This window comes from Papio anubis, chromosome 2 (genome assembly GCF_008728515.1).
Source record: "Papio anubis isolate 15944 chromosome 2, Panubis1.0, whole genome shotgun sequence".
Taxonomy (NCBI): domain Eukaryota; kingdom Metazoa; phylum Chordata; class Mammalia; order Primates; family Cercopithecidae; genus Papio; species Papio anubis.
This window is the reverse complement of record NC_044977.1, coordinates 40,687,298-40,713,936: the sequence shown is the minus strand read 5'-3', so window position 1 is coordinate 40,713,936 and position 26,639 is coordinate 40,687,298. Positions and strand designations below refer to the sequence as shown.

General features: G+C 36.4%; 1 protein-coding gene and 1 long non-coding RNA gene across 4 annotated transcripts in view; one reads left to right on the top strand and one right to left on the bottom strand.

Annotated features, from left to right (window-relative positions):
• The window catches only part of STXBP5L (syntaxin binding protein 5 like), a 488,571-nt gene extending 479,165 nt beyond the window's left edge, over positions 1–9,406 (bottom strand). Inside the window, exons 1-2 of the mRNA XM_017955191.3 lie at positions 9,126–9,406; positions 7,685–7,881 (exon numbers count right to left, since the gene is read on the bottom strand). Coding sequence (XP_017810680.1) covers positions 7,685–7,873 — 189 coding nt within the window. The 5' untranslated portion in view covers positions 7,874–7,881; positions 9,126–9,406. The remainder of the gene's footprint in view (positions 1–7,684; positions 7,882–9,125) is intronic.
• A 67-nt stretch (positions 9,407–9,473) lies between these two features.
• LOC103881864 overlaps positions 9,474–26,639 on the top strand; it is a 37,951-nt gene continuing 20,785 nt past the window's right edge. Inside the window, exons 1-3 of one of the 3 annotated variants that reach the window (XR_001899608.2) lie at positions 9,474–9,545; positions 23,133–23,305; positions 25,559–25,665. This is a non-coding gene — a long non-coding RNA (uncharacterized LOC103881864). Of the gene's footprint in view, positions 9,546–23,132; positions 23,964–25,558; positions 25,666–26,639 lie in introns of those variants that run through there. The other 2 variants (XR_001899609.2, XR_002520290.2) reach the window with 2 other exon arrangements.

The window sequence follows — 26,639 nt, the reverse complement described above, 5'->3', positions numbered from 1 at the left end:
TGCTAGTTTCACATTTTCCACCTACATGGATGTTTACCAACTGTAAGCATTTTCCCCAGACTCAATGTAACTTCAAAATTTATTATACTACTAATAATTTTCAAACTTTTACAGTTTACAGATTTATAGACAGGTTTTTAGTCAATTTATAGGAACAAATTAAACTGAACATTAGCCAATCCAATTAGTTTTCTTCAGAGTGTAACTAATTTTATTGTGTTCATTTTGGTAAAGTAAAAATAAAAGAAAGGTAAAAGAAGTATAACAATTTTCTCTCAATTCCAATCTTTACTCTCTAAATTCAGGTATTAAATCTGCATCTAAAACCACCAAAATGATTGGTTTTATTTATAATAAAATTTACATATCCAAATAAGATGTTGATTTTATGCTATTGTCAATTCAAAGAGATATTTATTGAATTGTAAGACACTTGCCAGGCACAGTGGCTCACGCCGGTAATCCCAGTACTTTGGGAGGCTGGAGTGGGCAGACCACCTGAGGTCAGGAGTTCGAGACCACCCTGGCCAACATGGTGAAACCCTATCTTTACTAAAAATACAAAAATTAGCCGGGCATGGTGGTGGGTGCCTGTAATCCCAGCTACTTGGGAGGCTGAGGCAGGAGAATCGCTTGAACCCAGGAGGTGGAGGTTGCAGTGAGCCAAGACCGCACCATTGCACTCCAACCTGGACAACAAGAGCGAAACTCTGTCTAAAAATAAAAGAAGATAAAAATAAATATAAAACACTTAACTGAAACTAAAACAAATACTATATTTTCAATTTCAAATTCATTATATTGATTACATAGCATCATTATATACCATTATATTCAAAATAATTCTATACACCATCAATATTAACTGGTAAGTTTGGTCTTCCAATAAAACTAAAATCATATTCTTCTTTCTAATATGTTAGATAAGTCAAGAATACATCATAGGTGATTTTGCTGATAAATCAATCCCAGAAAGCATTATTTCATTCTTATCAAAATCAGTTGGCTGAGAACAGTTTATGTCCTATTTTTAAAGGTATATAATAAATAAAATATCTTTTCAACAATAAACATGCCAAAATACCTTCTTGCTGCATTCCTTCAGTGACTATGAATGCTTCATTTAATCAAGCCTCTCCCTAGGTATCATAGTGAACTTATTATATACTTTTTAGAGGGCTTATATTCTATTCTTTATAACTACCTTCTCTAAATCCTTTAAATGTTATTTCTATTTTTGGTTGTATAAAACTTAATACTAGTCCTTATAAAGACATTTTAGTATTACCTAGAAAATTAGGAACAATTATTCAGAATACTTAATCTATATTTTTATATAAAAACACTAGTATATTGTGCACATTAAAAGATTAGCCTTTCAAATACTAAAAAGAAGTAAGAAAAGCTATCCTCCTTTTAAAACTCAAAAAGAAAATAACTGACACTATAAACAAAAGCTTTTTTATAAAGACCATCATTTTGATACTTAAGTAGGAACAAAAAGTTCCATTTTTCTCTTATGAGAGAAACAAACTCAATTTGAAAGTTTAAAGCAGGGCTTCTACTTGAGACCTTTAATGGATATAATCAAAGTTGTTGCTATTGAACCAATATGTAAATGGCTTTACAGAACTATAATATAGGAAATCAGTACAATCACCCTATTATTAAAAGTAAATATGAAACCTAATCCTAAGATTTTTCACAGGCACATCTTCAAGTGAGGGCAGAGAAATATCTACAGAAATGCGCTAAATTTTAAGAAATAGAAATTTGGTTTACTCACTGATAATAACCCTACAGATAAACATACTTGGAAATTATGTTAAGATTTTTAATTAGCTCTGTATGAGAAATACATAAAGTATGACAGCACTATTTGTTTTTAAGAACATAAGAACCACCATACTATATGAGATCAACAACCCAATTTGCTGATAAATACTAGCACTAAAGGACTTTTTGTGAGAAAACGTGATTGCCCTCTAGGTAACTTTAAAATTTTGCAAACATACTTTCTACACATCCATAATCCTTGACTCAAGACTGCCCCTACACCCTTATGCCCTCAGGATAAGCAAAGCAGACAGCCTGGAGTACTGAATCATCTGGTTTTGGTTTCTGGTTCTTAAAAGAAAAAAAAATCTTTAATTCTTCCTGGTTATTATGCTTCTTAGCATCTCAGTCTTAATGGTAGCTTAATTCTTCCTTGTTTGCCTCCATTACCATTCTTAAAGATGCCTCTACTGTGCTTTTTGGTGACAGGAGCATGAAGTCATTGTCAGAAGCTAAATCCATAATCAGTTATCCAACTGTACTACCTTTTATTTTACCAGTTTTTAAGTATAGAAATGAAACAAATCCACATATCTCAGGGAATCTTCTGTTATTCTTTTTATGGATGAAAACTTTATAACTGTGGAATTGTGATCATGATCTTGTCCCAATCTCAGCTGCAAAACTGCTTAAGTAAAATGGAGTGAAATTAGTGGAATGTGGAGACAATGAAAATCTTGAGGAAGAGATAGTATTCAAGAATATCTGGGCATTTAATCTCCTTTCATCCTGCTAGGGCCCTGGAAAGCCCAATGCTCTACAGTTCATGCCTGTACCTCTGATCCATACCTATTTACCTGGTATGATCTGATATTATGTCAGATATGAGGATCATTATTATAAATCCATTTCCCTGTAGAAGTTATACTAGTTAAACTACATGTTGTTTCTAACATTATGACCATTTATAAAAACAGTTTATGAATGATTATAAATAGTGATTTGGCTAATTTAAGAGTTTATTCAGAAATTTAGGGATTATGTTATCTGGTTCTGGTAATATATTTATTTTACTCTTATTTTTTTGGTAATATACTTATTTTTATCTTTTGTTAATTAGGTCTAGAACACCCCGTGCATTTGTCACTGTCAATCTAAAACTTCTGAGCTGTTCCCCCAAAGAGATCATTTGGAAATAAGAATGTTCCTAATATCTTCTTCAATAAAAACTGAAATAAATTTAATTGAATCCTCCTACAATCTTCTTTTCCACATCTCTTTGAAAAGCATATACCATGTTCCTAAAGTGGTATCAACTCTTTCACTAGATGCTCTCTACCTCTTTATATAAAAGTTATTTCATAAAAGCAACTCCAAGAAGCTGTTCAAAATAATATCTAGTTTGCTTTTAACACACCACTCTATATAGCTTCCTTCCTTTAATTTACTCATTTATTTGCTCAACAAATATTTGACTGCCTTCAATGGGCCAGGCACCATTCTATACATAGATGATGCAGATGTGAACAAAATAAAGCCTTACTTTATACGTATCACTGTGTATATAATCTAGAAGGACTTGACACTTGGTTTGCTTCAAAAGCATGTAAGTTCTTACTCTGCATTAAATAAAGCAAAACTGAAAGTTGTAGATATGAATTTGGAAAGGTTTATGAAAGAGAAGTTCACACAGAATCAATATTCAACAGAAAAACTTAGTCATTTATCAAATGATTTGTAAATTGTATATTTAGATGTTTTCAATTAAAATAAAATGTTTAAGGCATATATAAGTAGTAATTGCTCTCTGCTTTAATATCTTTTTCAATTAATCGACCAATCATGTATATGCATCTTTACTCATTTAAAAAGTGTATCAAGTGTGCACTATAATGGTTCTCACTAACGGCTGTGCATAGAAATCTCCTGTGGGGCCATTCAAAAAAAATGCAAGTGCCTAGGACTCACTCCTAGAGAGTTTGATTCTCTAGGAATAGGGAGGTGCTGGAAATCTCTACTTTAGACACCAGAGTTGAGAATTACTGGCCATCTAGATAGTGTATACCCTAGCAATAAGAAGGAAACAAGAAAAAAAAAAAAAACACTTATTTGCTTCTCAAAGAGTTCATAGTATAAGGGCAGTGACAGATTTTTAAGAAACTTTTTTAATCACAAGAAGATGCTAAATTCACACTATAGGTATGTGCCAGATGCTACAGAAAAAACATAGAAAAGGTTTTTAAAAAGAAAAAAGAGAACCCTGGTGGGTAGTTGAGGTGGCAGTGGTCAGAGCTAGTCTCATAGAGGTGATGTTTGAATTATGAGGTAAAAGATGGCTGGGAATTATCCAGTCATATGAATGTAGAAAAGTTACTCTAGTCAGAAATGAGAGAATGAGAGAAGGCACTGAGATATGAGAAAATATGGTGTTTTTTTAGGGAATGCAGTACACTTTGGGAATCAAGCAAATGAAAATGGAAAGGTAAACAGGAATCCCTTCTGAAGGAAACTCTATACTCATCAAGGTAAGCAATTTGAAATTTATTTTATAGAGCAATAGTTTCAAATTGTATTTCACAGAATTCAAGTTCAGGAAAGGCAGTTCATATATTTCACAAATACCTGGACAATGCAAGCATTCAAATGCATACACATTCTGAACTTAGATTGCAGTAACCCAATGCATTAACTTTTTTTTTTTTTTTTTAGCTGACCTTGAACCAAAGTTTCTTCTGCCATTTCTATGGCTGTGAACTTCTTATAGATATTTTGTTTATTATGAAGGGTACAGCTTTATACTTTCACTTTTTTAAGGCTAGCGAACATCCTACTATCTTCCTATGGGTGATATTACACAACAAAAAGCAAATATAAAAAACAACTTTTTTCAATTGGCTGTATAATTTATTCTTATAATTTATAAAACAGATGTGTGCCCATAAGGTGCCACATTTATTTGTTTGAATAGATGTTATTTACTGTGGTTTCAAATAAGACTTTCATTTTAAGAGCATCATTGCTGTAGGGAAACCAATATAGAATTTTTAGCAAGGAAATTACATAATTAACATTGCATTTCAGAAATAGCCGTTATTATAACAAAATGAAGTATAATAAGGTAAAACTAGAAGTAAAGAGATCAGTTAAAAAGTGATTTCAGGAGACCAAGCAAGAAAATATGATGGAGTAAACAAGTACTGGGGATGTAGAAAAGATCATAAATTTCAGAAACACTAAGGAAATAGAATAGATGGGATGTGATGACTAATCAGATATAGTAGAGAGGAGGCTTTCAAACAGCCAAGTCTAGATTTATACTTCAGTTTTGCCCATGTTGAAAAGGTAGAAGCACCCAGAATGACAACTCCTTAGAACTCAGAAGAGAATGTTTTTTGCACATTTAATCAGTGAGTCTATGAATCTAAATAAAGTCCCCATTTCAGTAGCGGTTCTAATTTTGGGATTTCCTTAGTCCATTTTTATATATTTTGTTATAGACCAGGTAACTATAATACATCCATATAACCACTTTTTAAAATTAACTATATTCCTGCCTGGCGTGGTGGCTCACGCCTGTAATCCCAGCACTTTGGGAGGCCGAGGCAGGCGGATCACGAGGTCAGGAGATCGAGACCATCCTGGCTAACATGGTGAAACCCCGTCTCTACTAAAGATACAAAAAATTAGCCGGGGTGGTGGCGGGCGCCTGCAGTCCCAGCTACTCGGGAGGCTGAAGCAGAAGAATGGTGTGAACTTGGGAGGCGGAGCTTGCAGTGAGCCAAGATTGTGCCACTGTACTCCAGCCTGGGTGACAGAGCAAGACTCTGCCTCAAAAAAAATAAAATAAAATAACTATATTCCTATCCAAAGATGCCACAGTATTTTACACATTTAATAAGACTTCAATACTGTTAGTGGACAACTTATATAGCTATCTATCTTACAATTTATTTGAAAATCATAAGCTAATATTATTGTAACCCACTAGTTATATTCATTCTACTATGAACACGAGATTTTAGAAACTTTAACAATAATATTAATATATATTTTATCATCCTTTCCATTTATGCATTACCTTCACCTTGTTCTGTCTGATCCTCCCAATAACCCTCTGTTAGTTAAGGAGAGCAGATATACTTATTCCCATACTACAGATGCAGAAATGAAGGTTCAAGGGAGATATATGGCTTACCCAAGATTATATGGCTATCAACTAGCGGAACTTCAAATAAAACACAAATTTTCTGATTCCTAGGCCAATGCTCTTCCTATTATGCCATATGTTTTTAACTTCTGCCACTTCCTATGACTATCTATTACCTGAATAAATGGGAAGATAACTATGTATTCCATTCTCTCTTGCATTCACCCATTTTCCTTAAGTTTTTTATTTAAAACCTTCTCTACAAGCTTTATGACCTCAACAGCCCAATGCCATTCTGTTTCAGAAGTCTATCTTTCCTATACCAATTTTACCTCTGGTAAAATTCTCCTGTATCACTGTCATATACATGAATTGAGAGAATTTGGAAAGTATTTTCAGAATCTGATCGTGAAAATTGCAAACACTTCGAAGATTAAAGAATCAGGGCATAATTCCCGTGCCTAACAGTTCAAATTTGAACTCCAGGACTCTTTTACATTTGTCTCATAACCACTATTAAGACCTTCCTTCATCTAACAGAATATCTGTTATTTCCTATTGAGGAAAAAAATCATTACTGTTCACAAATTTCACAAAGTAGCTTAGAATTAAATCTGTCTATCTAACTTAACTCTAAATAAACTTGCTTTTATGTAAACTAATAACTATAGTTATTAGTTTATTAATTAGTTTATTATTAAATACTAAAACTATTTAATGTTTTCATAATGACCCTGTCATTATGAATATAGGCTGAGGCAGTGATTGAAATATATCTCATTATACATGTATCACTTGTTTACCACAAAATAATTTTAATAATTTCAAAAAACTTTTCTTTTGTGAAAGTATTTTAAAAGTTGTTAATTTCTGTAATTTTGCAAGTTTTCTATTTCTTCTTATGTAGCCAAACACATTTACAAAATTATATTCATTTATATGACATAAATAACTTAGTAGCTTTTGTTGCATATAATAGGCACATTCCAAGACAACTCAAAAAGTGGCAATAAAATTATAAATCACTTTATATCATAAAATATAACAAATATAGCAATAACGATATCTCTATGCATTAACCTAATGCTTGTTTTATAAATTCTCATCTTCTCTACCTAACAGAAACTCTTTCTTTTGCATATTCACTAGAAGTTCAATATTGAAGTATAATTACATAAAATGTTTTTTCACTAAACTAGAACACCGGCTATTTTTGAGTTCTTACAACTATAACAAGTTCTTATAAGCCTGTGCATTTGTCCGTTTGTGTATTTATGAAGAGTTTAAGAATGTGGAGGTGATTTTATTCAGAATTTTAAAGCAATGTCACTGGCCCCTTTAAAATAGACATATTTTTCTATTATCTATTTAATCCTAGCAACATGCTAGTAGCTTTATTCATTTCATACTGAACAGTGAAATAACAATTATTTTCTCTGACAACACACAAAAAAATGACTATTTGTTTCTTCAGTTAATATAATACAAAAATATTAAAAATTCTGTCCACTATTGGATCTTAATATTATCTTGCAAATTCTACTTTTTGTGTGTGCTCATTTCCCCCTTAAACTATCATCGCTTTTTAAGTTGATGCCTAAAATATCTATTCAGCCAAACTGATTTACCCACAGAGCTTTCTGCAGCAGACTCTGATGCTGACATCTCAACAGTTTCCTGTTCCTGGTGTGTTTTTCCCTCCTTGTTTCCTCACACAGTATAATAAAGAAATAATAGGCTTTAAGCCAATTCAAAGCTTACCTTGCAAATCTGGAAATACTCTGAAGTCAAGGTTTCCTGAATTTCCTCTCTGAGAACCCCTGCAGTCCCCGCGGGAGGTACGGAACCACTTCCAGCCCCACCACCACTGTTACTGCCACTGCTGCTACCACTGCCAGGGGAGGAGGCAGTTAAGCCATCCAAAACTTTTCGGAAATTAAACTTCTTCATTTTAAACACTGTTGAGAAATTCAAAGGAAAAAAAGGGAAAGGGGTGACTTAACACATGCAATTAGACCTTGGTTTTTTCACTAGTCAAGACCTTTCTCTTTTCACTAGTCAAGTCAGTTCCCATTTTACGAGCATTGGTTATAACCGACTGGAAAAGAGTCAGGCTTCGTTTGCCAAATTTTAATTCCAAAAAGCATATCCTTTAAAAAAAAAAAAAAAGATAAATATAACACAACTCCAAAAGCAACAGTATTCCCTCCTCATACATCAGATATTCAAGGACTGTATCCCCAGCTGTAACTACGCTTTATCAGCACTGGGGTAAAAATAAAAGGCAGTGTCATCATCGTCATTAGCATTATATCATCATTATTATACAATCAAACCAGAGTTCAACAGAACAAGACTCCGTCTCTCTCTTAAGGGCGGGCTTTCCTTCTTCGAAACGTTCAGCTCAGAATATTTTATTTTCAGAAAAACGATGCTGGGGGAGCCGGTATTTACTCTGCCACCACCTTCCGGGTTCTTCCCCCATCAGCTTCAACGCTTCCTTTTTTGTCACTATGAAAGGCAGCGGGGGGGAGGGATACTTTTTCTAGTCCCCATCCCCTAGCAGCCCGGACCCCAAAACATCTGCGAGTGACCCACAGCAACAGCTGCCGGGGGGGAGGGGAGAACGGCGACACCGTCTGCTTCCACTTGTCCCTCCGCCTCCCCCTCACCTCCCCATCATCTCCCTCCCCGCGTCCTCTTTCCACCCTCTCCCCATCTCCTACTCCCCTCCCTCCACCTCAGCCCGCAGCCGCCGCCGCCGCGCTCTCGCGCCTGTTCGCCCTCCCGCCGTCCGCTCTCTCTGCTGCACGGCGGCCGCCCTCGGGGGACGTGAAGCGGTGGCGGCGACGGCTGCGGCCCGAGTCCCGCGTCAGTCTTCTGGGCGCGCAGAGCCGCCGCTCCCGCTGTCCCTCCCTCAGGCCAAGAGCTGAGGCGCGGGGCTCTCGCCCGCGGGCGCGCGAACACACAAACACCTCACACCAAGGCATTCGCGCGCCCAGCCAGAACACACACAAACACCCTCAACACGGGCATTCGCGCGCTGGTGCGCTCGCTGTCTCTCTGTCTCTCTCTCTCTCTCAAACACACACATACACACACACTCACACAGACACACACAGGTGCAAGGGAGCCACAGCTGGACGGCGGCAGCGGCGGCGGCGTCCCAGAGGGATGACTATCTGACCCAGGACTTAGGCACCTTCCTCAGACGCCACTCGCCGCCTGCCAGCCCGGGAAGCTGAGGGGGCCGAGGGAGGAGGGCTCGAAGGCGTGGGTCCGGCCCGGCTCCAGCCGCTTCTCTGGTCCCTGTGGTCGCGGCGCCTGGCGCTCTCCGAGGTCCTAACCGAGCAGTCAGGCTCCAGCGCAGGCTCCGCCCTCCCGCCGTGGGAGGCAGACCCCGCCCCCGGGCCGGCCTCTAGCTTGCCCCGCCCTGCTTCTTCCCTGGCAAAGCTGGGCGGTGAAGGGGGCGGAGTGCCCGGTACGTCGAAGGGCGGGAGTAGCTTCGGCGCCAATCCTAGATTCGATAGGGTAAGTTCCGCGGTCTCCAGGGCGGAAGATAACTGTGGATAGGCCGAAGGTAAAGCCAGTGACAGCGGGAGGGGAGAATTTACAGAAGTAGGTGAGGTATTTGATTGACAGCGGTATTGGCCAGTATGCTGGGGGTCGTGCTCTGGGGGATGTAATTGGCGCTACCTGTTGAAGGACGCAAGTGTGAATCAATAGAATGCCTGCAAGCGTGCGAATTTGGGCGCCTGGAGTCTGAGGCTGCGGGGAAGGTTGCTTACCTTAGGTATGGCTCTGGACAGTATGGTGAACTGGGCGAGTGTTTTGCACCTTTTCATTTCTACGAGCCTCTTCCCGCTCTTCAGGAGCATCTATCTGACTCCTGTACCTCTCCTGCCACCTGCACTCAACTTGTATCTGTGATTAACCCCTGCCGTTACCTAATAATGGCTTAATAGTTCGTATCTGCCAGACAGAATTGTATTTCAATGGTTTCAGAATATATAGCCTTCTAGAGCCTAAGGAATTGATTGCTCACCTTGCTCTCTAGTAAGTAGAATTACTCCTTCCCCATCATCCTCACATATGCAAAGATATCTATTTAATTTCTTTAAAGAAATATTTTTCACTCTGTAAACCGTATCAAAAATATATTTAAGCTATCTTTGTGAGTCACAATAATCATTTTGAAAGATGCATTATTCAGTGCAGAAAAAAAAAAAAACTGTATCAGGATAGACTTGGCTCTGAGCCCTCACCTGCTATTGAATTGGGGAAAATTTGGACCCCGATGTCTTTGCAAAATGAAGGGCAGTTCAGCGGGCCACAGCTAAGTGAGACTTCAATTTGGGCATCACAACAGAACTCATTAGTGATCATTTCAAGGAAGAGAGTGGGAAAGAGGAAGCAGGAGACTTGAAGGATGATGACTTGTCCAAGGACATAGGAAGGAAATGGTAAAGATGAAATAGAGCTCAGTTTTGCAGATCCTCAGCTCATTATTGAATCTTTCTGTCCTGAATAACTATTTCACTCCTTTTGGGACTCCCTACACTGCTGGTAGTCTCTCATTGCCACAGCTACAGTAACCTTCTTGAAGGCAAGCATGGAATTGTATATTTCTCCTAGATTATTTAGCACCAGGCACAATATTTCACTTAAAATAGGCATTTAAAGGGTTTTGAAGAGTTGTTTTATTAATATTTTTTATCAGTTAAAGATATATGAGTTGGTACCCAATTGCACAATGTTTGAAAGGGGTAAAAATAATGGTGGAAACAAGTGCTATGTCTGACACAAACTAGATCTTGGTAGGGTTCCAAATTCTATACTGGGTCCCTAACAACAGGTTTCTTTTTACTGTTTTCCACCATTTTTTCTTCTCTTCTTCCTGGCCCATTGCTCACCTCAAAGTATGGATGCCAGTTAAGGCTAAAGAGTTTGCTTTCCTTGTTTTATGTCTGGCTTTTCTTTTTAAAAACAGAGGCAAGGAAGGTTATAATAAAGTGGCTGAGTTTTCATTTTTCTAATAAATGAAAACAAGCCTATAGCAAGTAATGGTTTGATATTTTGATGGGAGTGAAGAAGAAGAAGAGCCCCAGTTCAGCAAAGTGAGATGTAATGTTTGCAAACAAAACCTCTTAAACTGATCATCACTAGCACCTTATTATCGCAAACTAAATGATGGTTTTTATTCTAAAAATTGGGGGACAGCTGAGGGAAAAAGTACACAAAAGATTGACAGAGATCCTTCTTGAGGACCCTGGAGAGAATTCAATAGACTGCCTGAGTTAAAAAAGAGGTGACAAAGTAGACGTCTCTTCAAATAGGTATAGGAAGTGGGAGAAAAGCCAAGTCAAAACGTATTAACTTTTCCAAATAAATATTGGAAGCCTAAAAAAATATGATCATTAGGATGCTTAGACTGTGGACTATTTGGTACTATTTCAAATATCTGTGTTCCTCCACAGTGAATAGCATAATGCCATCTACATAATAAGTGCCCAGTTAACATTAATTTAAATGAATGGCAGCAAGTAAAAATCATAACATAATTGCAGTCTCAGAGAGCCTGTGGACAGAAGATATTGTGATGCCAATTCACAAACTGTGAGCAAAGGATAGAATTAAGCAAGAGGCAGAGTACATTGTGTAAGGAGACAGCAGAAACAATGGCCTAAAAATCTTACTAGGTGAGAGAAGCATAATGAAATACCTATGCAAGTAGATTTCATCCTCGATTAATTAAAAAGCAATAAGAAGTTATTTTATAAACCATCTGTTAACAGCAATGAGACCAGACCACAGCATATATTTTATAAATAATGTGAGAAACTTTAGATTTGGATCAGGTAATGATAGTTGCAAACTGGAAGAATACTTTGTGGAGAGGAATGACTGAGGTACAGCTTCTGAATAAGGCTTGACTTCTTCCTAAAATGACAAGTATGAAGAACTGCAAGAAGAAAAATACTTTCAGCTTGATCCATGGAGCAAAATCATCAAAGCATTTAAATAAATCTAGTACATCGGAAGGATTTTTAGGATGTATGTTGAAAATACGTCACAACTCACTTTAAGTGTTTGTGATTTTGGACTCAAGCCAACAATGAAGCTAAGAGAGGCTGCCTTTCCACACCTGCAAAATAATTAAATAATTGTAGAAAGTACGTACATGTGTGGCGTTTCACACGGAGAAGAAAATTTAACTGGCTAGGGTTAGAGAAAACTAAACCAAATTGACAAAACCATATGTGAATAATCCATTGTATATAGAGATAATAATAAATCTACCAGTTACTTAGCACTATGTTAAACATTGTGCTATGAACTTTACATACAACTCTTTAAACTTGATCCTTATTATAACTCTATAAGATAGATATTGTCCCCATTTTATGAATGAGGAAACCTGGGGCTCAGAAATATTTTAAAAATTCACCCAAGGTCACTTTGGTGGACAATCCAGTCTTCGAATTCAAACCTGTCTAACTTCTAAGATCATGCTCTTAATCGGTGCCTTATTATTTAATACTGCTTAGAAGACTAACTAGAAACTAGAATAGAAAAAAGGTGGCGGGTCAATTCTCCACCTAAAATAGTGGATATATGTGTATTAGTCTTCCAGGACTGCCATAACAAAATACCATAGACTGGATAGCTTAAACAACAGGAACTTAACACAGTTTGGGAAGGTAGAAATCCAACATCAAGGCATCGGCACATTTAGTTTCTTCTGAGGCTTCTCTCGGTGGCTTCAGACAGCCACCTTCTCTCTGTGGCCTGACATGGTCTTTTCTCTGTGGGCTTACATCCTTCGTGTGATTTCTCCACGTGCCTAAATCTCCTCTTCTTAAAGGCTACCAGTCAGGTTGTGTTAGAGTCCACCTTCATGGCCTCATTGTAGCTTAATCACCTCTTTAAATATCCTATCTCCGGCCAGGCGCAGTGGCTCATGCCTGTAATCCCAGCACTTTGGGAGGCCAAGGCGGGCGGATCACGAAGTCAGGAACTCGAGACCAGCCTGGCCAACATGGTGGCCTGTCTCTACTGCAATACAAAATTTAACCGGGCATGGTGGCAGGCACCTGTAATCCCAGCTATTTGGGAGGCTGAGACAGGTGAATTGCTTGAACCCAGGAGGCGGAGTTTGCAGTGAGCCAAGATAGCGCCGCTGCACTCTAACCTGGGCGACAGAGTAAGACTCCATCTCAAAAAAAAAAAAAAAAAAAAAATTACGTTTATTTTCTTATTTAATCCTCACAACAATAATGTATGGTAGCTATAGATAACTCCATTTTACAGGTAAAAAAACTGAAGCAAAGCAAGGTTAAGTAATAAGCCCAATATCATACATCTGGTAGGTTTTGAAACAAGAATTTGGACTAATATCAATCTTATTACAAAGTTCTTTCCTTATACTAGTAGTTTTCTGTTGAGGACCCAAAGAAATCCCTTTATAAAGGTTTTTTTTTTTTTTTTTTTGAGACGGAGTCTCGCTCTGTAGCCCAGGCTAGAGTGCAGTGGCCGGATCTCAGCTCACTGCAAGCTCCGCCTCTCGGGTTCACGCCATTCTCCGGCCTCAGCCTCCCTGAGTAGCTGGGACTACAGGCGCCCGCCACCTCGCCCGGCTAGTTTTTTGTATTTCTTAGTAGAGACGGGGTTTCACCGTGTTAGCCAGGATGGTCTTGATCTCCTGACCTCGTGATCCACCCGTCTCGGCCTCCCAAAGTGCTGGGATTACAGGCTTGAGCCACCGCGCCCGGCCATAAAGGTATTTTATATTAGGAAAGTTAATTATGACAAATTCAAGTATTAGGATAAAACAAAACAGAAAAAAATGGAAAATATCTGATCAGGAGTTTGGATACTAGAACTAGAAAGACATTTGAGAGTTCATGGGCACTGAGTACTAGAAACAGAGGACTTTGGGAACGGCAAGCTAATGGGACGTTCTTAGCTCACAAGAAATCTCAGCATAATTTGAAATACATTAAGAGAATCGCAGGGGAGTACCCCATTAAAATTGAAGAAAATCAGTTATCAATAACTAATTAGATGTAGTAAGGCAGTATTAATTTGCTGAGAAAGGCTGTAGTCTGAGTGAATATCAGAACAGCTGGAAGGAGAATTTGGGTGGAGGGAGAATTATGACATAATACTTACCATAAGGTGGAGCTGGCAATTGTTTACATTAGCAAGTGTGAACATTTCCAATGTGCATGCTATGAGCTTCTAGATCCTGGCATGAGCAACCTAATTTGTCACCCACTTCTGACCCTTCCATCAAGTTATAGCAGTGTCCTTATTATTTGCCAGTTTAAGTTAGAATTTCAGTAAGAGAACATAGCTGAGTAAACAGGTTCCACCTATATCCTTTCTGGCAAATTTTTCCAGAGCATTAGGAATTACCTTTCCTTTCTGAGTCTTTATCTAACTCTTTTTTGACCCTATTATACATCCTTCAAGAGGAGTTCTGGTTAATAATTGTCAGCTTTCTATTATATGGCAGTAAATAACAATCAGCATTAAAACTCTTATTCCTAGTCCAAGCCCACAAAAGAAAAACCACAGGGTTAATTAGATAATGTCATAGCTGTCATGGGTTTCAGATAAATAGGCAGGGGTCATTAGGATAGAACCAAGACACAAAATACGACTGGGCACAAAATCAGTAACAGAATAGCAAATAGTTTTGCCCTGCTAGGGGCAAAACTCAAATATATGCTGTTAAACATGTACTTAAAATCAGCTCTTTGTGCATACTCTAAAATAATTTTCACATATTCATCCATCACATTGTGATGTGGTAAGAAAAAAGATTTAGTGTTGGGACAGGCCTAAGTTTACTAACTGTGGCACTAACAAGCACTTTTAGCCTCTAAGCCTCAATTTACCCTTTTATATGGGAATAAATATAGGGTAGTATAAGAAACAAGTGAAATTCTATATATAAAAGTGACTTGTAGAATGCAAACTACAAATAAATAATATTGTCATCATTTTCATTATTTTGTACTTTAGTAAAGTTGTTTATAGGAATTGGCTTTAGATTTGAATTTATGTTCCCATTACTATTAATATGAAATTCCTTTGCATCTGTGGATTGACTATAGCTGAAATTGTGGAAGAGAAAGAGGATTTGGACTAGGTGACTATTAAGGTTCTTTTCAATCAAAAATTCTGTCTTCATATGATTTGTTTAGTCAAGATTCACTGCAATCTCTTCCTAAACACTATACAGACTTATTGAAAAGGTAATTAAAATGGTATCCATGTAGGTACTGGCCAACAGAGATGAACTGTAGCCCACAGTAGACAAAAAACACGAGAATTCTCAAAAGTCTTCTTCTACCAATTAGAGATTCCTGGCGATCACATTTTTATTAATATATTTCTATTTATATATGTGTACATTTATATCTGATTATAAAAGTAAGGTGCATGTATTAGAGAACTTTAGAAAATCTAGACATCTATTTCTAGTCCTTTTTAGGACATTTTTAAATAAATTGGAAGTGTCTAGTACATACTATTTTGATTTTTAGGTTTTTTTAACTAAACATTTTGTTGTAAGCATTCCCCATTTCATTAAATATTCTTCTTCAGACACATCATTTTTGAATGCCAATATTATATTTAATCATGCAAATATTCCACAATTTATTTAATCATTTCCATATTCTTGAATATTTTATTTCTATCTTTATACTATTATAAATAATAATGAGAATACCTTCATACTAAATCTTTGGTAAAGTTTCAGTATTTTAGGGGATATTATTATGTCAAAATAATATGTCTTCATATGTAATTCTAAGTTTTATTATTAAAAGGTTGTGCAAATTTATACCCTCATTAAGAGGTTAGGTCTCTGTGGAGAGCTCATGTTACAAGGGACTTTTGTAAAGTGAAATCCCATACCATCTACATTGATTTTTTCATTTAGATGTTGACAAAATTCAGAGAGATTTTAAAATGATAAGAATTGCTAAGCATAATCAACTAAACAGAACAGAAAAACATGACAATGTAAAACATGTGATTGTGATTTCAGTTTGGAGGGAGGAACTATAAAAGTTTTCATAGAACTTTAGGGCTAGAGAGAAATTTAGTAATCTCTAAGTTTTACTTCTAAATTTAAAAAATGATGACCCAAACTTTCATCCAGTTTTATCAAATAAAAATTATAGTTTTGTGTGTTATTGTTATGTGAGGGGGGAAATGAGAAAATAAGAACAAGGAGAGCTGAAAGGGAAAAGAAAGAAATATAGATACATCTACAGAAGGAGAATTTCATCTTAAAATAATACTAGAGACCTTTAAAAACCAGTTTTGGTTTTTGCAGTAGTAGACAAAATGAACAGAAATATGAACCCTTGGAATTTTTATTCACACTGAAGTTGTAAGCAAGATTCAGGCCATAGACCATACATTCTTTGATCCTGATCTAGATGAAAAAAACTACAAAGGGATGTAAGCTTTTCTTGGGTTTGGAATATGGAGACAAGAGGAAACAATTCTTTTTAGACCCAGCCTCTCTTGTTTCCTGAAACTTTAATTCATCATGACTCATGAAGATTGCACCAGTTTAAGTAGGGATATGTATTTATTTTCATAATGGCAATAACAAATTTAATAATGCCATTACTGAATTAATTTTTCATAATGGCTGACAAAGGGTTATAATGTTATTATTTTGTAAATGGCCATATTAATTATTAGCTCTGCTAAAATTAGCACACTGGAGTTTCAGACAGTAAGCTAGGATACAAGCATGACTTTGCTTTACCATAAGCAGAAGTTCAAAAACATAGTTATGAGGGAAAGAAAAGGATGAGTGACTTCATGCCTGTCTTATTGCAGACTCTAAAACAAGAAAACGCTTTAAATGGGTCTTCTCTGGCTATGAAGGATAAGCTTTCTGTTCTAATCAGCTCCTTGGCTAGCTCGGGCTGACAAAACATTATTTTCTCTTAACCTTTGCCAAGCTGAGGAACTTTACAAGCATTTTTTCAGTAACAGCCAGAGTGATTTATGGGTTTTTCTCCCTCTAGCTCTCTGCAGTTAGAAAAACAAATTTTATTTCTCAGTCTCATTCCTTCCTCCCCATTATTCCCAGTTCTCTACTGTCTTCAGCCATAATCCTTCTTTGTTTAATGCAAATATTACTTTATTTTGCATAATTTTTAAGTATGTCTGTGTTTAATGTTCTTTAATTATGGAGACCACATACCTTGAATTTTCTGGAACAGTTCCTATTTAAATATTGTGTACCTCTAAATATACTAAGACTTTAAATTTAAAAAAACTGTATTATTGTTTTCCTAAACCATCAAAAAACATCCAGTTTCTCAACAAATACCACTGTTTTCCATAAGGCTGTTTTTAAATTTGAGTGGCAAAACCTAGAGGGGAGAGGGATACATGATAGTTTGTTTTTAAGAGTAAAAACTGTGGTTTCAGACAGATTTGAGGCTGCCACATTTTTGATGTGTGATGTTAGGCAAGTTACTTCTCTGTGCTTCAATTTTCTTATCTACCAAAGGAATATCAAATTACCAACCTCATGAGATTTTTGTAAAGATTAAGTGAGAGAATTCATGCTAGCACTCAACACTGCCTGGCACATAGGACAACTTCCGTAAATGTTTGCTACTATTATTTTTCAGCACCAAAAGTCTCATGTTAATATTAGTGATTATAAAAGAATTGAAAGAAAAAAATTAAGTTTTACTATGCAAAGTAAAAGAACTTAACATGAAAATTATAAAATACTGTTTGTTATGATTTGGACCTTGGGTAGTATGTAGCTGGATATTTGTAGGTTCAAAATTACCTAGTCATCTAGAAAGGAAAACTCATTTAGAAAGGAAATCTAAGACACTCTAAGCTGGCTAGATTCCATTGGGGAGACACAGAGTGGTAAATCTTGGAAAGTAGGTAATTAACTCAGTCATATTATCTGTTAAAGGAACACTGTGGCCTTAAGTTGTGTCTTTACAAGAACTTGCTAGCAAAATGAGACAAATGTATCTGTAGATCAATGATGGTTGAATATTTTTAAAGATTTTCAACATAGAAACATTATTCTTCCATAAATGGAAGGAAAATATATAAATATATAAATAGTCTCTGTCTATTTAAACTCCAGAATTGAGGAAAGTTTTTGTTTGCTTTTTTGTTCTTTATTGTTTGTTTCTTCATTAACAATTTTTGGAGATTTAAATAACATTGGCATTGTAAAATCTTTCCTAGTAATCTGCATGGAGTACTCAGAGACTTGCCAAGAAATTCGGGGGGGGGGGGGGGGGAAAATTGAAAGAATAAACAATTATTAAGCAAACTGAGTTCTTCAAACAAGTATGAGAAGAATAACGTGCCATCATTTCAACAGCAGATGATGAAAGTGACAATGCAAATATTGTATTAACTAACATTTGTCTTGGCTGAATTTTTAATTTCTCTTTATGTAATTGTATACTTTTTAAACAGTATTTATTATATATATAATTAAATATGATTTAAATTTTATACCACAATAAGATGTTATGTAAATTAGTTTACAAATAAGAAAAAATAAGCTTTTTGTAAGAATATGTGCCCTAATTTATAAATATAAAAATACAGTTACCATATTTATAATTCGTCAACTCTTAGAGAGATTTCCACAGTCCAAGAAAGGAAGAAAGTTGGAAGAATTAAAGTTAGTAGCCACAAAAACATGTGTTTCATGGAGTGTGGGAAGCAAACAAGATGATGAGGAAGGAACCTTATTCCCTTTATGCATATCAGGCTTCCTGAAGGCCTTAGCGTTTGATAGGACAAGAATAGAAAAGAGGAAAAATACCAGAAATAGACAGAAGGGTCAGTTTTATGGTTTGTAAAATGGCTTACAAAAATCGGTTTCTGTCTCTTTTGTCTATGGTTATATCCCCAGCACATTAGATTAACAATAGTGACAGACATGTGGTAGGTATTTTGTAAATATTTACTGAATGAATGAACACTAGTATATAATATTCATGCTTCATGCTAGGATTTCAGGCCTGAGTTTGAAGATAATTAAGTCACAAGTTAGATAAAATACTTCACCTATTCAACAAATATGTATTGTGTGCCAATTTTGCAGTAGGTACAATTCTAGATGTTATGGGGACAAAAATCATAAAGAAAAAAGAAATGAAAAACAGAGTAATACTAACTTGAAGAACTAATAACAATTGAGTATAGGGGGATGACAGACATATAAACAACTAATAATGAACCACTGTAGTAAGATTATTGATGTGAATTGTAAAAACAGAGTCTTGTGATTGTATTGAAGGAATAACCAATTATTCCTCAGTAAAGAAGAGGTGAATGCATTGAGATGGACTTTTAGCTCTTTTGGAATCTTATTCTATACTTAGCTTCATTAATGTGACTCTATGCTGATTTTCTTCTGACTTCTTTGAGGACCCTTTCATCTTCTTCACTGGGTCATCTTCCTTTTCCCAACCCCTTAGGATCCTTAAATCCTAAGGATTTAGGAGCAAATGATATATGAGCAAGAATTGGCAATTAATTCAAATTGCCATTTCAAGAAGTTTGGTAGTAAAGAAAAAAGGGAGAAAATAAAGAGTCAAAAAGAGAGGGACTGGAGGGGATATGAGTGAATTGGAGAGATGTTATAATATTTTGAGGCAGAGTGGTAGAACTAGAAAACAAACTACTAAAGATCCAAATGTAAACTAAGATAACCAATGAAACAAGGTCATTACCTGCTACAACTATTTCATAATCTTTCTACTTTCCTCAGTCCTCCAGTTTCTCCTTTCCCACTGCAACTCCAGCTGATGACTTTGCCATAAATAGAGAAAATGGAAGCCACTCAATGTGAATGTCCTCATCATCCTATCATCAAATCTTGTAGACAACACTAACATCAGCACTCATTCTTGCCTTCTCTAATTACCCATCCCCACCCCACCCCTTTGACAATTGAGAGATTTCTCCTTCTGTCCCAAACCACAAGCTCTGGATCTACCCCTCTAGGTTTCTCAGGAACCTTGCCCCATTTAGTAGCTCCTTCTCTCTCCCACATCTTCAGCCATTTCCTTTTTGATCTTTCCCTCAGCATTTAAACATGGTATAAAATCATCTATCTTAAAACAAAACAAAAAACTTATCTTGACTCCCATATTTCCTTTCAGTTACCTGTACCTCTCTACTCCCCCTTTATAGACGAATAAATATTTCAAAGTTCTTTAAACTTCCTCATTTTCCCTATCTAACCCATACTAATCTGGTCCATTCTCACCACTACAATGCAAGTGTGTTTGCTAAGGTTCCCAATGTTCAAAAGGTTTAAATTCAATGTACACTTCAACTTCCTTCCTATTTGATTTATCAAAGGCACTCAATACAGTTGACTCTCTCTCCTTTTCAAATACTCACTTTCTTGGCTTCTATGGTTCACTCTCTTAGTTGTCCTAATTTTCTGGCCACTCCTTTCTGGATCCTCCCCCTCTTCACAAAAGGAATTGGACTGCCTCAAGTCTTTCTTCTAGATATTCTTTCTTCACACTCTACATTCTAATTTCTACAACCTATGATCTGTCTAGTCCCATGGCTTTAAATACCATCTATATGCTAGTCACCTACAAATTGATAACTGGAGCCCAGATCTTTTTTCTGAACTCCAGAACCACAGTCACCTTTCTACTGGATAGCTCCATTGGAATGTCTTCTAGAAATCTCAAAAAAAACATGTCCAAACTAAACTACCCCTGTTCCCCATTTCAGTGAGTGGTACTTCAGTCAGCTAGATTTCTCATACCAGAAACCCAGAAATTATTCTTGATCCTTTCGTCTCCCTCACTTGGTGACAGCCAATCTATGACTAATTCCTGTGTTCCGTCAATTCTACATCCTATACCTCTTTTCAGATATTGTTGGGCTTTGGAGAAAAAGAGCACATTTTCTCTCTGCATCTCATAGATTAGGCCACTTAAAAAAGGGAATATTTGTAGACTGGAACTTTGAAAGGAGATTGATACATTATATAATATTTAGAATTAAATGATGATCTTGGAAATGTTATCTTCCTACCCTACTAACAGCCCCTACCTCCCACTTTATTCCTGCCTTCTCCCATTTAATCACACTCTCCTACTTGTATCAAACATCATGTACATCTCTCTTTGTGATATGGTTTGGCTGTGTCCCCACCCAAATCTTATCTTGAATTAAGTCCCACAGTTTTCACATGTTGTGGGAGGGACCCAGTGGGAGGTGATTGAATTATGGGGACAGGTCTTTCCTGCACTGTTCTCATGATAGTGAATGAGTCTCATGAGATCTGATAGTTTTAAAAATGGGAGTTTCCCTGCACAAGCTCTTTCTTTGCCTGCTGCCATCCATGTAAGATGTGACTTGCTCCTCCTTGCTTTCTGCCATGATTGTGAGGCCTCCTCAGGCACGTGGAACTGTAAGTCCAATAAACCTGTTTCTTTTGTAAATTGCCCAGTCTCAGATATGTCTTTATCAGCAGTGTGAAAACAGACTAATACACTTTGTTTATCAATATAACAATTAAGAATCCCTAGAGACTTCTCACCTTCTCTATGTGCAAAATTATGATAGTTTACCCTGATTCTTTAAGCTATGGTTAAATTTTAGGGAAAAGAAATCCATGAGAAAAAGTCCTACACAGTTATGGAAGCATTAGATATTCTTTCATCCTGCAATAGGAATGACGAACAAAAGATTTTCTTTCTTTTGCCACATCAGATAGCATGCTTTATTGAGTGGGAAGAATTAGGAGATTCCTACCTAGCAGTGTTATAATAAGGCTTTATTTATGGTTATTTAAAATAATTAACAGTTTTCCTCAGGTTTTTTTTTTAGCCATTTGAGCTCATTTTTTTTTCATTTTTTTAAATCCTGGATTAAAATCGAAATTAACTGCTTTAGAGTTTGCCTGATGTTTTGATTTTCAGATAAAAATAAACAGAAGCTCAGTATTCTTTTCACTTTGGCATTTAGATTTTTTTCTAATAGCATAAAAAAAGCAAGCTTGCCTCCTGGGTGTAAGAAGAGCTTCTAGCTGTAAGAGTCAATCAATTGGGAAGGGCATTTGTGGGTAGGAGTTGTGAAAAATTGCCAACTTGACCTTGAAAAAAAGAAAAATAATTGAGACTAGTGGCAATGATCATTTATTTCCCGTGTGCTGCAGTCTCTCTCACATTTTTAATTTGGTTTAAATTTCTGTCCCCTACTACCCACTCAACACACATTTATGTGCGCTATTAACATCATAATGTATATTAACGAGCCCTCACAGCTGCTTAAGAAGCTTCTTCTAGCAGGCTAATAACTTTTCTTTGACTCAATGATGCTGTGTATAATGTAGTCTAATAAAACTATGTCATGTGCATTGAAAAGCAGTCAGAATAAAAGAATAGTTTACTCACCCAAAGAGGCAGCAACTAAGAATACAGCTATACTAGCAAAATCATCTCAATTTGTATAGCTCAGTGGAATTTGTATCCTTGTATACATTTCCTTGTTTCCATATATGTGCATTGTGAAAGCTAGACACAAGATAACAGAATCTCAAGGTTGGAAAACATAAAAGGCTACCTACTCCAATAAACTGTTTAATGCTTACATTATTTCAGCAACATTTGCTCAGAGTGGTCCTCCAACACATACATGAAACACTACCCTCACCCCCATCTTCCCTCATCTATCCTCAGCAACAGAAAGAAGGACTAAAATATCTCTAGAAAAAAGGTTTTCAACCTTGGCTGCACAATGGGACACCTGTGGGAGCGTTTTAAAATCACCATGCTGAAGCTACAGCCCAGATCAACTAAATTAGAATCTGAGGGCCAGACTCAAAAATCAGAATTTTTTAACCCTCTCAAGTGATTTCAACTGCAGCCAAGATTTAGAGCCACTGCTCTAGAGGCAACACATCCTGGAAATGATAAGTCGTTTTCATAGGAAGTCAGAATCTGTTACTCTACAATTTTGACCTATTCGTCTTAAAAGAAGTTTTTTTTTTTTTGAGAATTTGTAGCTGAAACTCAGGGAAATAACTTCTTCTCCTTGTCCAGTCAAAAAATAAATAATAGGTTATTGTTTATAAAGCATAGGTGAAAGACTCAGAACTATATATGACAGATATCACATATAATTCCAATTTGTTTTTCAGACCTTGGGAGAAAGATCTCTTTCCTTAAACTTGTACATATCTGAGAAGAAAAGAAGGCTCTCTCTTAAGAGGATTGGACAGAAACATTTTCATCTAGAGTCTGGTTCTTTGGACATGATCCAATCACTACTTCTCTACCTATGAGACAGTTGACCATCTCTTTCTCAGATGAGGTATGATAACATCTAACTAAACTTTTTGTTTTGGGACACTGAATAAAGGGTTTCCTTTATACTCTAATAAAGATATTGCAAAGTAACAATCATGGACATATAGCAATATATTAAGACTGTAAAATATCTCAAGATATTATTCCTTTCCTTTTTGTTACACACACAGAGAGAGAGAGAGAGAGAGAGAGAGAGAGAGAGAGTCATAGATATATATATATAGACTTGGGAACTAAATGGCCTAAGCCTTGCAGTATTATGTTCTTTTAGTGGCTGATTATCAAGTCTATCCATTCCCAGAAGAAAGCATTGTCACATTCCTAATGGCTTAACTTTACTAGGATAGATAGTTCAAATTGTGGTCATCATCCTTCCACATGAAGGACTATAGAAATACTTGACAACAGATATAACTTCTCCTTCGATTTTTTTTTTCTCTATCCTCAATTTCTTCACCTATTTCTCATAAACTTGGCTTTACTTTCTCTCAATATTTTGGTGATTTTTCCTCTTGACACCCTCCAGATGCCTGTAGCCCTCTTAAATTATAGTTCCCAGAGATGTAGAGATTATCTTCTTAGTCTTAGATACCATAAAATGGAAAGTCTCTAACTTGAAAGAATGGGATAGGTAATTGATCATAACCAAAAAAAAAAAAAAAGTACTAATATGAAGAATCGTTAAGTAAGTAATAGTTAGTTGGTGTAAGGTAAGCTGTTAGACAACTGCTGGAAGTTTATAGTCTCAGGCCTGAACAGTTTAAAAAATGGAGTTGCCATTGACTGATCAAGGAAGACTTAGAGGGGAGAAAGTTTTTTTTGTTTTGGTTTGTTTTTTATACTTTAAGTTCTGGGACACATGTGTAGAACATGCAGGTTTGTTACATAGGTATACATGTGCCATGCTGGTTTACTGCACTTATCATCCTGTCATCTACATTAGGTATTTGTCCTAATGCTATCCCCCCACTAGCCCCCCACACCCTGACAAGCCCCAGTGTGTGATGTTCCCCTCCCTGTGTCCATGTGTTCTCATTGTTCAGCTCGGGGGAGAAAGTTTTTAAGGGCAGATCAGGACTTAGTTTTAGACCTGTTAATATTTTGGTCGTGTTCATTGGCATTTGGGTATTTAAGTCAGGCATTCAGGGGAGAGACCTGAGCTATATAAATGTCTTTATAAATTTATAGCTGTGAATCACCAGTGTTTAGATTGCATTTAAAGAGTCAGACACAGTGGCTCACACACCTGTAGGCCTGCATTCCAGCTCTGGTCAACAGAGTAAGACCCCATCTCTGAACAAACAAACAAACAAAAATCATGGTACTGGATCAAACCACCAAGGGAATGGGTATGGATAGAAAAGAGTAGAGATGCAATGACTGAAACCTAAGGCATTCCAATGTAAAGAAATGAGTAATAACCAAGAAGAGAGAATAAAAAGGAACAGTAAATGAGGTAGTTGAAAAACTAATAGAGTGTGTTGTCCATGCCAAGTGAAAAGGAGGGAGTGCTCATGTCTGTCAAACGCTGCTGAAAGTCTAATAAGATGAGGACATGAGGTCATGGATGATATTGACAGGAGTGGTTGTGGTGGAGTGGCAAGGGTAAAAGCTTATTTAGAATGCATTCTAGGAAGAAGGAGAAGAGAGAAATTGGAGATCAAGTGTATAAATACCTTTTCCTTAGGGTTTTTTTGTAAAGGGAAATGGCATGTGAGCTGGCAAGGAAGTGAGTTCAAGAAAAGGCTAATTTGTTTATCTATTTATTTAGTTATTTATTTTATGATAATATAATAAAAACGGAATGTTTACTATTGAGAAACCAATGATGCATGAAAGTAGGAAGAATAGTTGGAGGACATCCCTGAGTTGGAGAGAAGGGAAAAGATCTAGAAAAGTTGAAGACCTGGACTTATTTAGAAGTACATAGAACTTATCCATAATAACAGAGGAGAAAGCAAAGTATATGGTCACAAGTATATTAAGAAAGGTAGAAAAGGTGGTATAGTTTTGCAAGTTCTTAAATATTGCTTCTATTTTATCAGGCAAAGTGGAAGCAAGGTCATAAGCTAAAAGTGAAGCTTATGAGGGAAGAAGTATTGAAAATTTAAAGAGAAAGGAGAAGAATGAAATAATTACCTGAATCTAACAGAGTAGGCGTATGTGTAATTGGTAGGCAGCATTAAGAGTCCACTTAAGGTTAATGATCATGAATACAAAGTGAAACAAGTCAACATTGTTCTGTGTTTTTTTCTAGTCATATTGACTAAACAAGTACAGATATGTAATGGCATAAAATTGGATTTAGTCTTGATTGAAGACAAGTGAAAGCAATATAGTGAGAGAGTGGCAAGTGGAAAGAAGGTAAGGGTATAAGTACTGGAGTTAGTATACTGATAGATCGTAGAATTTAAACTGAATAACAAAGGGACAAAAGACATGAGTGATTAGATAGTAGAATAGATACTTTATGGTCTTAGTGGGTTCAAAGGATTGTTGGAATTCAGGTACTGAAAGAAATGAACTGAAAAGGTTAGAGGAGGAGGAAGTAAGAATAGAAAGCTTGAGATTGAGATTATGCAGAGATTTCAGTTATTCACAGTTACAAAATTTAAGATACGCCTGTAGAGTGACTGAGGGAAGATGGAAGACAAGGACATTGGAAGAAAGGAAGGAGGTAAAGAAACCAAAAAGTCAGGCAATTGGAAGGATTATCCATCTCTATGAAGAAATTACCAAGAATAAAGACAGTTATATTACTGGAGAAAGAGACAGAAATGAGGAGGAGTGATCTTCTTGGGGTCAGTACATGACTCCAAAAGGGAGGGCTCATGGGTGGAATAGACATCTGATGATATAGGAATCAAATCTTGGAAGGGAGGTGGAGTAGAGGTTGTTTTGCATATTTCTTTTTCATGCACCATATTTGTTTTCATCTCCAGCTTGTCATTAATATATTTGTTTAACACATTCTGCACTTTTATTGGTGGCTTCAGTTAAGTTACAAAATAAAATAAGTTTGGGATAAGGCTCTGAGCTATGTCACTAGAAACCTCTCTCTGGATTGATACTGACCCATTAATAAACATTCCATGAATTATTGCTATGGTTCAATCATTATTATCTTGTTCATCCATGAGGATGTCCAGTGTTGTGAGAGATGTCATGTCTTGCTGAAATGTTGATATTTCACAACAAGTGCAATGTTTTTCGGACTATTTCATGCAGTTCTTGGTAATCCACATATTCTCAGATTCTCAAGTCCCTTATGAGAATTATGCTAATGTTATCATTTCATTTTAATAATAATCGTTTTTTAATTGATACAAATGTATTCA